Source organism: Mastigoproctus giganteus, chromosome 12 (genome assembly GCF_048544385.1).
Source record: "Mastigoproctus giganteus isolate SK-2022 chromosome 12, ASM4854438v1, whole genome shotgun sequence".
In the NCBI taxonomy this organism is placed as follows: domain Eukaryota; kingdom Metazoa; phylum Arthropoda; class Arachnida; order Uropygi; family Thelyphonidae; genus Mastigoproctus; species Mastigoproctus giganteus.
This window is the reverse complement of record NC_143586.1, coordinates 26,826,158-26,843,376: the sequence shown is the minus strand read 5'-3', so window position 1 is coordinate 26,843,376 and position 17,219 is coordinate 26,826,158. Positions and strand designations below refer to the sequence as shown.

The 17,219-nt window shown below is 35.2% G+C and overlaps 1 protein-coding gene across 1 annotated transcript in view; it reads right to left on the bottom strand.

The window, feature by feature from the left end:
- The window catches only part of LOC150076808 (monocarboxylate transporter 9-like), a 220,624-nt gene that overhangs the window by 30,562 nt on the left and 172,843 nt on the right, over positions 1–17,219 (bottom strand). Inside the window, exons 2-5 of the mRNA XM_090386131.1 lie at positions 10,857–11,873; positions 10,594–10,825; positions 10,337–10,563; positions 1,311–1,538 (exon numbers count right to left, since the gene is read on the bottom strand). Of these exons, the coding sequence (XP_090242257.1) occupies positions 1,311–1,538; positions 10,337–10,563; positions 10,594–10,825; positions 10,857–11,708 (1,539 nt within the window). The 5' untranslated portion in view covers positions 11,709–11,873. The remainder of the gene's footprint in view (positions 1–1,310; positions 1,539–10,336; positions 10,564–10,593; positions 10,826–10,856; positions 11,874–17,219) is intronic.

Genomic DNA, 17,219 nt, shown 5'->3' with positions numbered 1-17,219 from the left:
TCAGTATACTCCCTAGCTTGCTATTTTTTTCAGCATTGACCTGTACTTGCTTAGTAAATCCACAGATCTCCTAAACGTAATGTCATTAGTGCCAACGATATCACATTTTGTGCCCCTTAAAAGATGAATATAATGAGAGTACAGTTTATGTGTTGAGAAGTACTCTCCTCAATTATTAAGCAATTTTCAAAAATATTCCTTAAGTAAACGAGACCATTCTTGTCAAATGTCATTGAGCAAGAAGCAAAATTCAAGTTACTGTCAAAGATTTTACCCTGGCTTTCTATGAGGTCTCATACAGAAAGCCAGGGCATTCTACATTTACACATTGATGGACTTAGAAAAATGAAAGGAATAACTTTAACCTTTATATCAAGTTTGTGGGTTTATAGTTCACTAGCTAAGAATCTACTTTGAAGTAATCATTAATAAAATGCAGCACATTTGTTACACCATGATCCTTTTCAAGTGTACCATGGGATTATTGAAAACTCCGTTGAGTTCAATGGCAATCACTAGATGATTGTCATTTAACTTCAAGATGAGCCACGATTGTCATTTAACTTCAAGTGTGATTTGAGTGAAAAAAAATTGGGAACTTCTAACTAGACAACCATATGGCAAGAAGGATAGTAACAACTTCATTTTTATGGTAGCCACATAATTAACAAAGGGTCATATCTTTTGAGGCATTGCACAGATTGAGAACATCTATGTGTTTACTAGTAAGCAAACACCACTGCATAGCCACAGCCAACCACCGAAAAATGTTTCTCTTCATGATCCAGGACAGCCATATGGCAAGGGGAATGTGAATAATTCGCTGTTCAAGCAGCCACACAGAGTAGGCTATTAATAATGGGCTGTGCATTTTTTGTGGCACTGTGAAGATTTAAAAATACATCTGGTTGGTGTATTATATGGGAGAATTATTCTCATAACAAAATGGTACTAACTAAATTATTTACTAAATACATATAATTACTCTTTCATTAATTAGTTAATCATGTAATTTAAATGTACAGATTTCCATTACATTTATTGAGTTCCATCATTTTAATTATTATTGTTTCCTTGTAAAGCTATTGACTTAAAAGTTATAACTATGGCGTACGATTTGGAAAGGATGGATATATCATTTATTTTTACTTTTAAAATGCAAATTGTGGCATAATCTTGTCACATATTCAACGATTTTTAAGAATCCCATTCTAAAAGTTTCAATATGGCAGGCCTGTGTAATATGAAAATCACAAGACTCAAAATTTAAAAAGGATCATTGATAATTTCAGTACAATAATTATACTTACAACTCCACAGGTATTTAAAACTCCAAGAACAGAAATGAGGAAAGAGGCACTCTCCATATCCACCCCATGGTTGAAAGCATTATCTGGAATATAGACATAAGGAACATCCACACATGCATAAAGCAAGAAGTTGGAGATACAAAACAATGTATAACGCATATTTTTGAAGATGGAAAGATCAATCATATCTACCAACAGGTCTTTGATATCTCCAAAAAAGGGACAACTCTAAGAATATCAATACAAACATTAGTTATTATATTTACGAAGTAAGTTTAATTCAAAAATTTAAAATTTATTTATAAATCTATAAATATTAAACATTCAAACATTCACAATTAACATAAATGAATACTCTAATTATTAAGCAAATTGCTGCTCATATTCAATATTCTTATCATAAAACAGTAAATGTAGTTACATAAATGTAGATAAAGAGTTGGATAACACAGCCTATTGTCAAACAAAATTTGTAATGAGATTTCAATTCAAACTTGCTTCAGATTTTACCATAATTAAAAGTTTTCTGAGAGTTCACAGCCATAACACTAGGATAATATGCATACCATCCTAGTGTTAATAATGCATATCTTTTGTAATCAAAAGTAATGCATATCTTTTAATTACAAAAGATATGCATTATTAAGTTTCACTGAAGTTATACTTACAGTTTTATATAGCACATAAATCAATGACAGTTTTTTTATCTGATACTATTAAAATAATCAGCCAAAGTAAAAATGTATTAAGCAATTATTGTGAAGATGCTCTTATTCATGAGACTGTGCTTCTTCCAGTCGTCTGGAAAAAAAAAAAAAAAAAAAACACTGGCTCATTGTGCTGAGTGCCCAAACACATGTAGATATGATTCCTTTTATTGCCTAACAAACATATCACAATTCTGTGAGTATCACAGAATAAGTTAAGGATATTTCAGAAAAACATATTAGTATTAGTAGTGGCAAGTAATGCAAGAAAGCAAGCTTACAAAGCATCAGTCAAAAAAAAAAAAATTCCCCATCACCTATCCATCCCTTCCAACAATTTCTCTAGTTCTTCCTTGAATTTACTGAAACTACCCACTTCCATGACAGATGGAAAGTTTGTTCTGACAGTCAACTACCCACTGGTTGAAGACAAACTTTCACACATCTATTCTGCAACCATCATTCCTCAATTTGAATTTATGCCACCGTTATATGTGTTGCCTGAACAAGAAGAATGCAATCAACATTGAGCTTACTAAATCTATTAAAGGACTGAAACACCTCAATCAGATCTCCTTGCAGGTAAATAGTCTCCAGATGCTGCAATTTGCAGAACTGAAGTTTTTCTTGGTAAGAGAACCCATTTGTTCCCTTCACCAATCTCCCCGCCCTTTTCTGCACCCACTTCAGTAGAGCTACATCCTTCCTAAAATGAAGCCTCCAGACCTGTATGCAGTACCCAAGATGAGGCATAACTGCTGCCTTGTAGAATGGGATAATCACCTCCTTATCCCTGCACCAAAGTTCTTGTATATCACTGACAAAATCCCATGAGCTGTCCTGGCAGCCTGTCTACAATGCTCAGAGAACTTCACATCTGGATTCACAATTACCCTAGGTCTTTTTAATTTTCAACTACACTGAATATAGTACCACTCAGTTGGTTCATCAATCTGGGATTACTGCAACCTAAATGCAATAACTTGCATCTGTCTATGTTAAACTTCAATTACTATTTCTTAGCCCATTTGCCTAATTTTGATAGATCTTGTTTCTTTAGCTTACTTTGATTATATAACACCCTGCCAGTCTTTGTATCACCTGCAAACTTAGACATTAAACCTGATATACCTTCATCAATATCATTAATAAATATAGAAAACTACAATAGGCCAAGCAATGAACCACCATCAGGGACTCCACTAATAACCGTAGTCCATGAAGAGCAGTGTCTATTAATTAACTCCAGGGGCTCACATCTGGTTAATATGGGCTTGGCACACCCAGGGTGCTGAGCTGGATATCATCATTCTTCTCTTTCTTAGTGATTCCCATCTACTTCTGACTCTTGTTGTCTCTCTCTCTCTCTCTCTCTCTCTCTCTCTTGGGGTCGGAGCAATATGGCCTTAGTTACTAATGCTCCTAAAAACCAAACAACAACAACTCTTGGGGTAATTGAGAATTTTTTTTTGGCTGGTGTAGCATAAGCCTCAGGCTTCCTTGCACCATATGGCTAATAATAATAATAATAACCACTCTCTGTCCTCTCCAACTCAACCATCCCTTTATACATAGCAGTAACTTGCTCTTAATGCCACACTGCTCCACTTTGTACAGCAGTCCTTTATGTGCAACAATATCAAAAGCTTCTTGAAATCCAAGTATTGTATATGATATCAAAATTAGTTTTTTCATCAAATTCCTTGATGCTAAATTAGTGTGCTTGCTGTCTCTCATCAAGTACCCCCGACTTAATGAGAGCATTATAGAAGCAATGAAATTTGGGGTAGGATAAGCATATTTTCCAACTATGAGTTCTGAAGGTCATTTCTTCAATTTGCCCAGGTTTAATTCCAATGGCTTCCAATGCATGGCTCACAAGTGGGACACTCTTCCCTAAGACTGAAGGATTCATGCTCGCCATCCAAGACCAGGTAATCAACACCAGAAAATATATCTCAAAGGAGCCAGAAGTGTCAGATGACACATGTGAACAATGCCACCTTGCCTCAGAAACGATCCAACACAACGCTGCAGGATGCAAGGTGATTGCCCAAACGGAGTACAATCGTAGACATGACCAGGTGGCATTGTAATATATCAGAAGCTAGTGAGGAAATAACAGTTGATTAAAGAAAGTGTACTGTATTACAAGTACAAACCCCAGGCCGTAAACCCCAACCCCAAACACACAGAAGCTGTACTGGGACTACACCATAATAATGGACATGACAATCCTGCACAACAGACTGGACATAACGCTTGTGGACAAGAAGGAAAAGGCTACCTATCTGATTGATATAGCAGCACCCAACACTAGCAGCCTCCAGAAAATCCACAAGGAAAAGATCAGGAAGTACATGGACCTAAAACAGGAGATCAAAGATGTTGCTGTTTGGTTTTTAGGAGCATTAGCAACTAAGGCCATATTGCTCCGGGATATGCGGTGGTCATTCCCTGACCTTTCTGCATCCTCCGTATTTGGTGGAAATCAAAGAGATGTGGCATGTGCAACAAGTAACAATCATCCAGATCATCATCAACCGCTGGTATGGTGCCAAAGATCCTACATAACAGACCAGCAGCAATAGGTCTCCCAGAGAACATATATGTTTGCAATCCTGAAAATATGTGTAGGATAGTCAGAGAGTTCCTCGACCAACAGTAACACCAGACATAATGACTACCCTATGCACTTGGTACCAGTACCTGTCATGGGGTGGAAACCCCATCAGGGAGAAATAATATAATAATAATAATAATTTTGGAATAAGTTGCCTGTAGAGGTACCCAAGGCAGAAAGTTTGGTCCAATTGAAGGAGGAATCGGATAGGCACTTTTTAATTATAGGAATATTTTTGGCACTTACAGAATAAGTTCACTTTTTTACATTATTATGCCATTTTAGTGGTAATACTAAACAAATATAGAAATGAAGGTAGTAATCACATTTCGAAAAAAAAAATTAAGACTTGATTAAAAAATTTCTTCATTATAAGTCTTGATTTCCAATATATGTTCATGTAACAAAAACTTTGTTACATGAATATATTTGAGCACCTATATTGTATTATGAAAATTATACATTGGTATAAAACTGATGTCCATGTGCTTCCCAGGGGGGCGGAAGATAACCAAATTATGCATAAGTTAGTTAAGCAAATATTCTGAGCAAATACATGGTTATCAATACACAATCAACAAGTTATTTCAATAGTAACTTTATTGAGGGCATACAAATTACAAAAGTAATCAATGTAAGCTATGAAAAAGAGTGGAATTTTTTTCATAATGAAAATTTCTAATATTTTTTGTGTGAAAGGCATATGTGGGTGTTTACTATAAATACTCACATAGGCAACACTTCTTCCTATATTAATATTGAGCAAAATTATTTGTTTATTTAAAAAACAATTTCAAAATAAGTCCAATAATTAACTCAACAATCTTGCATAATCATGACAACATTCCAAATCTGCTTTTGGATTTGTTTTCAAGTGTAAAGGGTGGTAAGAAGTATTGAATTTTAACCCTAATTTAAAAATTTTTGAAAATGAAAATGTGAAAATGTGTTCAATATGTGCTCTGTCAGCTTCAATAACCTGATGCAAATGCATGAAGAAATGATGCAAATGTCTGTAGTGATATTCTTTGTGGCTCAATGTTTTTTAGACAATTTCAGCAACCTTTGTCTTTTTGATAATCAGTTAAAAAGTAACTACAGAGACTGAGAATATAGTAGCCAAACCCACCTGTAATCAAACTGACTAGGATAGTGGTGTTTGAAATTACTTATTCAGGGCAGTGACTGTCTAACCAATAGTTCCCAAACTGTGCACTTTGGGATATTTTAAATTTTTGAGGGAAACACAGCGATACTCGACATCTGTCAGACACCACGTGAACAGTTTCAACATTACTTATTAAGTTGTTTGGACCTAACTACTTAATAAACAGAACTGCTAGGTATTTATTTTGGCCTAGTGGTGCCGTGAAAAAATTACTGAGGCACTAAGGGCTCCATGAACCAAGAAAGTTTGGGAGCCTCTGCAATACTCTCTAAAATCATTGGCAAGACAAGGAATAACAACGTGCTTGTTTATGATAGCCACGACTACCACCTTATAAAATGTAGTAATTTTTTGAGACAGATTTCTGGAAAAAAAATGTGTGTTTATATGACAGTAAATATAGTAATTCAAAGTTTATGGATGTGCTCTAACTTGTTGGAAAAACAGTTCCATAAAATTACAACTCATTCAGTGCAAAAAAAGAAAATAATGATAATAATAAATATAAAGTTTTCCTTCAAGTGCTGTTGCTACTATTAAGATCTTAAAAAAAATATTAATATACACTCAAGGCCCATCAGAAAGGTGCCATGAGGGCATGTGTACTTCTTTTAGTTTATTCCTGATTAATTCTTGAGCATGTGCCTTAGCTGAGAAAATCAGCTACAGTGACCATGTCTGTGATGGTTATTCCAGTATATGATGTGGTGCTTTCAAGAGTGGGAGTAAGTCCCACTTCTTACATTATGAATAAACCAAACATATAAAAAGAAATACACTATAACTATAACAGATTTTTTCTCAATAATTAGTGCATTGAACAGTGCACTTGCACAGAAAGATGCTAAAAAAGTATAAAAGTATTGTTAAATAAAAATTACATTAAAATTATATATCACTTTTTGTATCCAATTTTGTTTTGAGATATTTTTAATCCTGAGTTGGATATCACCATTCTTTTCTTTCTTGGTGATTCTTTTCTACTTCTCTCTTTCTCTTGCTCTCAGGGTAACTCGGAAATTTTTTTTGGCTGGTGTAGCATAAGCCTCAGGCTTCCTTGCACTATATGGCTAATAATAATAATTCTTTTCTCAAAAACAAAACAGGAAGCCATACATATTCACAGGCTTGCACAAAGAAATGTGAATCCAGAAGTGAGACTTAGGAATTATACAAGGACACCATGGCCATTAACATTTTGAGGTTTTCAATCAAAGGAGATCAAAATGATATTTCAGTTTAGGAAGTCTCCAAGGAGAAATATTAGAGATGACATATATAAAAGGTAGTATAACACCTTCAAATTAAAAAAAGTCATAGAGTGAATAATTACAACAAATGAGTTGAGGGGTAAGCAAGGCAGCCAATAGTTATGATTCAAAAAAGGTAAGTAAAACTTAGCAGGTTTAAGATGGAAATGGACTTCACTCATATCAGAACCAAGATCACATATAATTTCAAAAGATAATCTAATATAAGCAACAGAATCTGGGCCAGGAGTTATCACAAGTTAAGCTTGGAACAACTGTCTTATCTGTCTAGGCAAAAATTCAGCTCTAACAGCTAGAGGCAATCGGCAGGCTGCTACAGCGAACGAGTGAAAAGTTGGCAACCATATAAACAACAAGAAACTATGTCAAACAAAAATAAGGTGAAGTAATTGCTGACAAAAGCAAAAGGATAAATGAAAGAATTTAGAAATAACACAAAACTTTAAACTAACCAAAATCAAATGATACAACCCTATTGTTGAATCTTCTTCAGGATGGGATTGCTTTTTGGTTGAAAGAATTAAACTGAAATACATGGTATATATTTATTTACTTATTGTATTAGGCAGTCCCTGCCAAATTTTGGCAAAATCGCTGTCTAACATACAGGATTTCAGGGAAAGAGCCTCTAAAACAACACATTACAGCAACGCAAAAATAGATACATATAGAAGACAGTTCAAAGTCCAGGATAACTAGTCTATGTTATAAATAATCGTCAGCACATTTCAAAGTCCATCCAAAGCATCATCAATTAAGATGGTTAAAGCAAACCATAACAAACCACAAATCATATAATGGTGAATAAGGAAATCTCATGATGTCAAGGAATTTTTCAAGAATCTACATCCCAGAGTCTTATAGGAACCAGGTACCCCAATGAGAAAAGCCTGCATCACAAGTAGCTGTCTGTGACAATCACAAAATTACTGACAGCACCATGAACTGTCAGGGATGTCGAGTGGAAACCTAAGACAGAGTATATAGTTAAAAAATAATTTAGTTACACATTCCTTTGTCTCCAGCCACAGGTCTCTGTGTTCTCTACAGAGACCACTTGTTGAGCAACAGCCATATGTAGAAGAAGGATTCAGGGTAGCTGCAATATTTGGTTTTGGCTAGGTTTACAGTTGTATGCAATATAGTGATGTCCTTATTGTTTATAATTCTAAGCCTCAGTATCAGGGTCAGTGGAAGACAGTAAGCCTGGTAAGCAGGGCATAGGGATGCCAATGTCTGGGGGCACCAAAATTCAAAATTTTCATTATAATAATATTTTACTAGGGAGGCTTTGCTCGCCGTGCTTGCTTCTTTTGATAAAGTAAAATAATACTTACAGAAGCTTTTGACACTGTGTGTCTCTCTTCCTTTATGAATACATAAATACGGTTACATATGGAAATCAAGAATAGTACCACATTGTCATGTTATATAAACATAGCTTGTGACCATGCTTAAACAGAAGCTTGTTTTACCACAGTAAAACAAGCTTCTGTTATTTATTTTAGTATTTGTTATGCATTACCACGTAACCCATATCTCTCTTCTCCCATTGGCACCTCCATAGCCAGGTGGGAAGGAGCAGCAGTGCATAGCACATGCTTCTTGATTAGACCGGGGTTCAAGCCCGTCACCACCAAATACAGAGGATGCGGAAAGGTCAGGGAATGACCACCGCATATTCCCGGAGCAATATGGCCTAGTTGCTAATGCTCCTAAAAACCAAAACAACAACAACAACATCTTCTCCCATTGGCTGAATAAATATCACTAGGAGAAAAATTATTTTAATGTATAGAAAGATAAAAGTATCTCAAGGGTGCCAAATATATTTCTGCCTTGGGCCACGTCCGCTTAGTATAACATGCCCTTTGACATCTACATCAAAAGAGATATGGTACAAATGAGCATAGTTTTTTTTTTTTTTTAATGCAACTTGGAATTCTGGTATATATATCTCACATATTAATGAGGGCCCTAATGACACAGAATGAACATTTTACATATTGATAATAGCAGTGGCATAACTAGCAAAAGTGGGCCCCAATGCAAAGTTTAGTGTGGGCCCCGTTGATATTTGTTTTGGTTAAAATAAAAAAATTAACAATACAAAGGTAAATGTATTTAAAATCTTTACCAATACAATATAAAAAAGAAAATAATATTAAATTCTGTAAATATAAAAATGAAGTAATATATTAACTTACGTAATTTAGAATGGTTTTCATCTATATTTGGCATTGGTAAAATCATTAATTAATTTAGAAACGCTATTCTTTCAAATGTTGTTATCCAATGTTGTTTCTCAAATAATTCTTAACTAATTTTAATTTGGAGAAAGAGCATCCCGCGGTTGATACAGTAACCGGAATTTGTCAAAAATAATATCAATAAGGAGCACACTTCCAAAAAACTAGAACTCATACATAGTATTTTACTATGACTAGTTCTGAATATTCACGAATAGTTTCAATTTTTCCAATTTCACTTTTTAGTGACTTTATGTAAAGTAGTAATTGCATTAAAAATGATTCTGAAAAGTTACTTGAAAATTTCTTTTGCACCTTCTCTGCGCTTTTTATAATGGAATTTTTATTCATTTGGAATAAGAGTTAAGAGTAAGAAATGCAAACAAGTCAGAAAATGTATTTAGTCCTTTTTAGGTACAATAGTAATAATATATACTCAATAATAATGACCCCCAATAAATGGGCTTCTATTTCACTTTGGCCCCCACAGTCATAAATCCTTAAAAACTGCCCTGGAGGCAGCAGCTATGCTAATACCATTTCACCTCTATTCGCTACAGTTTTGCTTGTGCTGTGCAGCTAGCTAACAATAAACATGCTTTGTGTGAAAAAAATTATTGTTCGTAGATATAGTAAATTTTATCATAAACATAACTAAAAAACTTACATTTTTACTCAATTAAATATTTTTCTGTTTCGGGCAGTGGGCCCCCTTTCAGTCGTGGGCCCCAATGCACCGCATTGGCATAGTTACACCACTGAATAATAGTGAACATAGCATTTCTTCATTTGGATATTTATCACACATGTACGCACATTTAACAGTTCACTAATAAATTAATTTTAAAAAGAACATAATAATAATTTAGAAATTAACAAAAACACTGAAAATTTACTGAAAACAAATACTTCACTGAAACAGACTGCTGAATTGATAAAACAAGCTATTCAATAAGGATATAAATAAGATTAATTTCTTAAAGCTAAAGGAAAGCCAAAATTCAATACCTTATCTGCTTCTGTGATTGTCATCATACTGTTTCTGTATATGTCTGGACAGCTAGATGCACGTAACCTATAGCGACAAATATTCAACATAGCACCACGATACGTTATACTTCCTCTTTGTAAACGCATATTACAGAGATATGCAGAGTCGGGTTTTTGCATCCAAGCAGAACTTTTCCTACTCTGATTTGGACTTCTGTCATTAGGCCTAGAAGACTCCAATCTCTCTACAAAATGTTTAGATTTGTTATGGTCACTAGAGAGTTTAACAACAGTATCAAAATGGTGAGTGGGTGGGGTACTTTTAACAGTCATTGTGCATTCTTTCCCGTGACATACTACAATGGAATTTAAAAGATTTGGATATTGTTCTAAAAGGGAATTTAAATAACCACCTTCCTTATTAGATAATTCAGTGATTACCTCTAACGGAAGATTGTCACATAAATATGTTGGAAGCTGAACTAAAGAACTGCACAGGCGCTCCCCCTGACTCTTCCAAATTATTGCCATCTCCAGCAGAATTACTATTTAATCCGGCAGTCTCTTCTTGAGCATCAGTATCACGTGATTTTGAAGGATCATCAAGATCTCGCATCAAAGCTCCAAATGCAATAATATTTAAGAAAAAACCTGCAAGAATTAAGAGAGTGCCTCTCCATGCATAATGCTCTAAAAGATATATAGTAAGTGGTGCAAAAACAAACGTCCCTATTCCTGTTCCACATACTGCCAAGCCAGTTGCTAAAGACCGTTTCTTTTCAAAGTAATAAGCTACAATTACAATGGATGTTACATAGCATAAGGCTAAGCCAAAACCTGCTATAGTAAAAGTAAGAAAGAGTAGTTCTAGGGAATGTGAAAATATACTAACAATAAAACCTCCTCCAGCCATAAGAGCACCGCAAATGCTAACTTTCCTACACCCATATCGATCTGTAAGATAGCTTGCTATGGGCCCAGTTAATAGAGGCATACTGAGAAAAATGGATCCAACCCATGCAGTTTTGCCCTTACTTTCACCGAAATAAGTAAATAAATCTACAAATAAAATACCAAATGAAAGAGATACTCCATCTGCTATTAAATTAATCATGAATGATGCAAACACAATCACCCAGCCCCATCCTCCATCAGGAGGAACTGGTCCATTCCTTACTTCCTCACTCTCAGTTGGCGATGTAGACGATGAATGTTCAGTGGAAGATGTAGGATGAGATTCGATATCTGTACACTTTTTTTTTGCATTTGTATTTTTCAACTGAATATGATTTAAAGAACTGGTATCACCTTCAACACTTTTAAATTCTGAATTATCGCTATGCTGTGTATTAAGTTCATTAAGAGAAGTTCTTGAATCCATATCAGGCATGGCACTATTAAATTTTTACTCCTGTAGACCTCTTCCACAGAGATGCCAAACTCCTGTAATAAGAAAGGTTTTGCCATCGGCCGCAAGGAATAAAGCTTGTTCCTCAGCCTGAATTTCTTCATCAAGATCCTATGTCCATTAGATGTAGCCAAATAAACATAAAATCTGAAAATGAAATAAGACAGAGATGAAACTTTATCTTGTTGAAAAAGATGAATAACATTATAAACTTAACTGGTTAAAAAAAGATATATGATGTGAATTTGATGAATCATCTCTCATATTAAATTAAAACCCTTTCAAACTCTAACATAATAATTTATTAATTTCAGAAACAGCCTTTGTAATGAATAAAGCGAATGCCTTAAAGTTAACAAGATTGCATGGAGAGTGAAGGGTGGGGGGTAAATCCTTTCCCTAGGATTCACTCCCACCCAAGAAATTGAAAATGGCTATTTTCCACTTATTTTTTATGAATATGACAAATTATATTTCTAATCAAAAAAAAAAAAAAAAAAACTAAAAGGAATAACAAAAACCTTTAATGCAACTCAGGCTATTATTGAAATTATGTCCACAGGATCTGGAAGACCAACATGGGCCCCCAAGCTAACTCTTGATGTGTATGGTACACAACTGACCTAGCTGTCATGTATAGCAGATTCCTTAATATAATTGGACAGATCCCATCCACCCCAGTTGCCTTTTTCATATTTAGCTTCAACAGTTTCTCTTCAACTTTCCTCTCAGTTATCACAAAATCATTTAGCACCTTCTCAGAGTTTGATAAACTTTTGGCATCCTCTTCCCTAAAGAATTCATTCCTCATGTGTGAATGTACATGCAAATTACCTATTCAATTTGTCAGCAACCTGAGCAGGATCATCCAGCAGTTAAACCATTCAAATCTAGTGAACCAATGTTTCATCACCTTCCTTCTAGTGCTTATATAAGTAAAGAAGTCTTTGCTGTTTTCTTTGCATTCTTTTCCATCAAAGACATCTCATAATCTACTTTAGCTTGCCTACCCTCCTTTCTAACATGATTGAAGATTAAATTATATCTAACATAGGCTTCTGTATTATGTGATAATTTATATGCATTCCATGTATTTTTCTTCCATGTCACGAGTCTCATCAGTTCTGATATTCATTTAGCTCTCAGCTTTGAACAGTATCTACTAGTTGGTATAAAATAGCCTAATAGCTTCTACGATTACTTCCCTGAATGTTTCCCATTTAGAATTTGTTGTTGGTAATATCATCAGTTGTCCCACTGAATATAATTCAAATGCTGTCTAAGACTACTGTAGTCATCTTTACAAAAGCAAAAACCCTTCCTTTGCTCTTGACGGTAGTTAAATCTCTTAAGTAAATCCCACAGAGCAATAAACTGTGATCATGACTACCTAGTGGTTCTTTTATCTGCAAATTCTTAATGAACGAAGAGTGGCTGATGAAAAAAAAAAATCAGAGAAGAAAAATACACGGGATACATATAAATTATCAGCTGATACAGAAGAATTTGGTAGATATACACTAGTCTGCAATCAAGTCATAAAGAAGGGTAGAATCTATTATTGATCCAGGTTACAACTAGTGAAGTTGGAAAATTTGGAGCTACTGAAAACGATATTTGGGGGGGGGGGAGAATGTTTCCACTTTTACTTAATTAACGTACTAAACTGTGTTCAAAAATAGTTGTAATAGTGCTAGCCACGTTCGTTAGCTTATTTTTAAATTTAGTTAGGAATTGTAAGTTGTATTTTGAAATCACCAATAACAAATTTTTAATTTGTTATTGGTGATTTCGATATCGATTTCCTAATCAGTAATTCAGTTCCGGCGCTAATTTTAAATTAATTTTGGAATATAATCTAGTGATGGAAATAAACTCAGTGATTAGCAATTAAGAGATTTAAATAATCGAAGTAACTGAATGATTCGTAGTTACTAACTACAAATCATTCGATTATAACATTGTAATGATTTTCCATAATCGAATGATATAATGGAAATGATTTGCTATAATCGAAATAATGATCTCTCGATTATGCCTATCACTACTAGAATCATGCTCCAAACAAGAGCAGTAAAGATAAAAAGCTCAAAGCAGCAGGAATACTTTGGCTCTGGGAGAGAAACGTAGATTGCAGTTATGTGAATCCCAGCTTCCTGCATTGTGATAATTGTGGCTTAAACAGTTTGATTTAATTAATAATTAAATAAATAAATTATAATTACAATAGCAATCAATTTTAACATTAATTAACTTATAAAAATAAAATACCGTATTTTATTGACGAATCTCACTAATGAGATGCACCTCCGTTTTACTCAGGTGCGTCTTATTTTTTTCAATTAAAAATGTGAAAGTTTAGACCATGTTATGGTTTAAACTTTCTTCCAAGAGTGAGCTATCATCAGTGACATCAAGGGCATCGCTGATTCCACATTTCTTGAAGGACTTGGCAATCATCTCGTATTTCACGAGAAAATCCCACGATTTTTTCACTCATTTTTACTCCTGTGAAATTGTTGGTCCTATTAACTTAAAATTGGGATTTGGTATTTCCATCCATTCGGTCCAATCTTCAGGCAAGAATGCTTTAAAGGGATTAACTGTTTGAAAGGTGGGGGGAGGGGAATTTACCCGGTTTGTTGAAATAAGAGATTTTTCTTAGTACGTTAACTGAGTGCGCCTTCTAAGTACCATGATGACCATAAGACGCAGAAGGGGAAAAAATGCTGTAATTAGTTAGGAGGATTATTCTACCTTAATTTCAACTGTTCAGCTAATGCAATAGTCTTGATGCTGACAGCAGAACAAACTTTGCCTTCAAAATCAGTTGCGCTGGTATTGCATTACTTTCAAACAAATGACACCACAAAAATGTTAATCTGTCACATATGTGAAAGATAAAATAATGGCTAAATAGCAGATTAACCTTTTGGCGATGTAATGTCATCTTTAAAAGATTAAATGGAAAATTGGTTACGAAGGCAAAATTTGTTCGAGGCCACGCCATACCCACTTACGTCACAGCTGACTATTCGAAGAGGAGTGAGTTATACATATAATGCGCAGAATATTAAATGGCCAAAGAGTAGACTCAAGTGTATGATGATTTGCAGTTTTTGTGAGTAACTTTAACTCACCTTTCCAGGATAAATGTCCAAAAATCGGAGACTTTCTGAGAAACTGTGGATAACTCCTAATCCTACCTTAAACTGTACGTATTCTAAAGTTGATTTGCCTGAATTCGAGATGAGAGCTCCAGCGGGGGTTCGCTTCATATTGTAAAAAATTCTGTATATTTATAAAATACAAATCTTTGTTTACAGCGAAGACTAAGTTCCTCTCGTAATTCAGAATATAACTGATCAAAAGACAAAGACGAGTTTTATAAGCTCATTTTTATAATACAGTCTCCACTAGCGTAGCTACCCTTTTTCGGGCCCGGAGGCAAGAACATGTTCGGGCCCCTACTTAATTAATGAAAATTGCAAAAAAACAGGAGACAGCCAAATACGCCGGGCCCCTAAAAGAGCCCGGAGGCAATTTCATTGCCTGTCTACATGGTAGCTACGCAACTGACAGTGTCTCTCTCAACTGTGCCATCGCCGTGGATGACACAGTTGGCAGGATTGTCTAGCTCCCCACTCCTGGAGGAAAAAACCTGCGTTCGAGTCTAGTCGATGACGCGAGGAATTTTAATGGGCCTTTTTCACAACGGTCTCGGAAGAGGGTAGTATGGTTTTCCTCGGAAACTCGGGTTTTTCGTCCAGCAAACAGAAAATCGACCTCAGAATACACGCAATTTAAAGACAATATACACGGAGCAGTATGGCCTTAGTTGCTGATGCTTCTAAAACCCTACTACCACAGCACCACACAACTCTCTCTCTCTCTCTCTCTCTGTTTGATCATAAGCGGTCATATTCAGTCACCGATTTTGAAAAAGGGAGCAAGACACAATTTGTAAACGTATATTTAAACCAAAACAACAAAACACAACTTACAATTATCTAGTTATAGACGTGTGTGTATGGGCACGCAATGAGTTTTTTTTTTTTTTTTAATTTTATTTTTTATTCTTTCTTCATTTGGCTTATCCAAAGAGGCAGCATACAATCAAGTGAAAAATTGTTGTGTGAGAGAATGTACACGCCCTTTAACGCTCACACTACATTCGTATACAGAGGCCAGTCGATACGAACTCCAAGAATCCGATTGAACTGAATTTTGCAGCTGGTAACTGAAAGACGCCAGTTAGTCCCCTGAAGTTCTCTGCGCAAGACCAAATCAACTGTTCAGAATTCAGGATTCCAACGGGGTTGATATTAACCCCCTGTGGGTAAATCGTCTTAAAAGAAGGGTTGATACATGCCAAGAGGTCGATGAGAAAATTATATAATAATAATAAAACAGTATAAGGAATATATGATTTAAAACTATAAACACTAGTCATGTTAATTTTTGTAAATAATTAACTATTGTTTGGTTTTTAGGAACATTAGCAACTAAGGCCATATTGCTCCGGGGATATGCGGTAGTCATTCCCTGACCTTTCCGCATCCTCCGTATTTGGTGGTCATGGGTTCGAACCCCGGTCTAACCAAGAAGCAAGTGCTACGTACTGCTGCTCCTGCCCACTGGGGTACGGAGGCGCACAATTAACCATTAACAGATTTTTATAATACATTCATTAAAATTAAAATGTGTGTATTTTTTCCAATGGGGGGTCGATGAGGGATAAATGCATTTTTTAAAGGAGTGCAGGTAAAAGAGGTTGTGAACTTCTGGTTCACATCATCTGAAATGCAGAAGTACGTTCAACACGTGTTTCATCGCGTTAATTTAGTGCATTGTTAATTACAAAGAAGGTTCTCTCATTGCCACTGATTTATAAGGAAATATAATCATGAATATCTGTTATACCCAGTAGGTGTACACAGGAACGTCGAGAGCAAACGCGGACCCTAGTAAAAAGTGCATGACGACCCCTCTCTTGTATTACTAGTAATGGAAAATGATGCTAGAAGGCAAACTTATAGAGCATCAGCAAAAAAAAAAAAAAAAACTTCTCACATCCCCTGTCCAGCCCCCTCCAATAGTTTGTCTAGTTCTTTCTTCAATTTATTCAAACTACCCACTTTCACAACAACAGATGGAAGTTTGCTCCAACAATCAATCACCTGCTGGCTGAAGGCAAATTTCCGCACATCTATCTCGCAAACAGCCTTCCTCGATTTGAATTTATGCTTCCTTCCTGTGTAATCTGAACAGGAGAAAAATGCCATCAGCATTGAGCTTACTCAATCCATTTAAAGCTTTAAACACCTCAATCAGATCACCTCTCAGGTACCTAGCCTCCAGACGCCGTAATTTGCAGAATTGTGTTTGAACGTGTTCGTGTGTGTCCACATGTTAATGTGAGGGTTAAAAAGCAACGTCAATTCTAATATATAAAAACTCAATAAGATAAAAAAAATTAATAAAATAAGAACA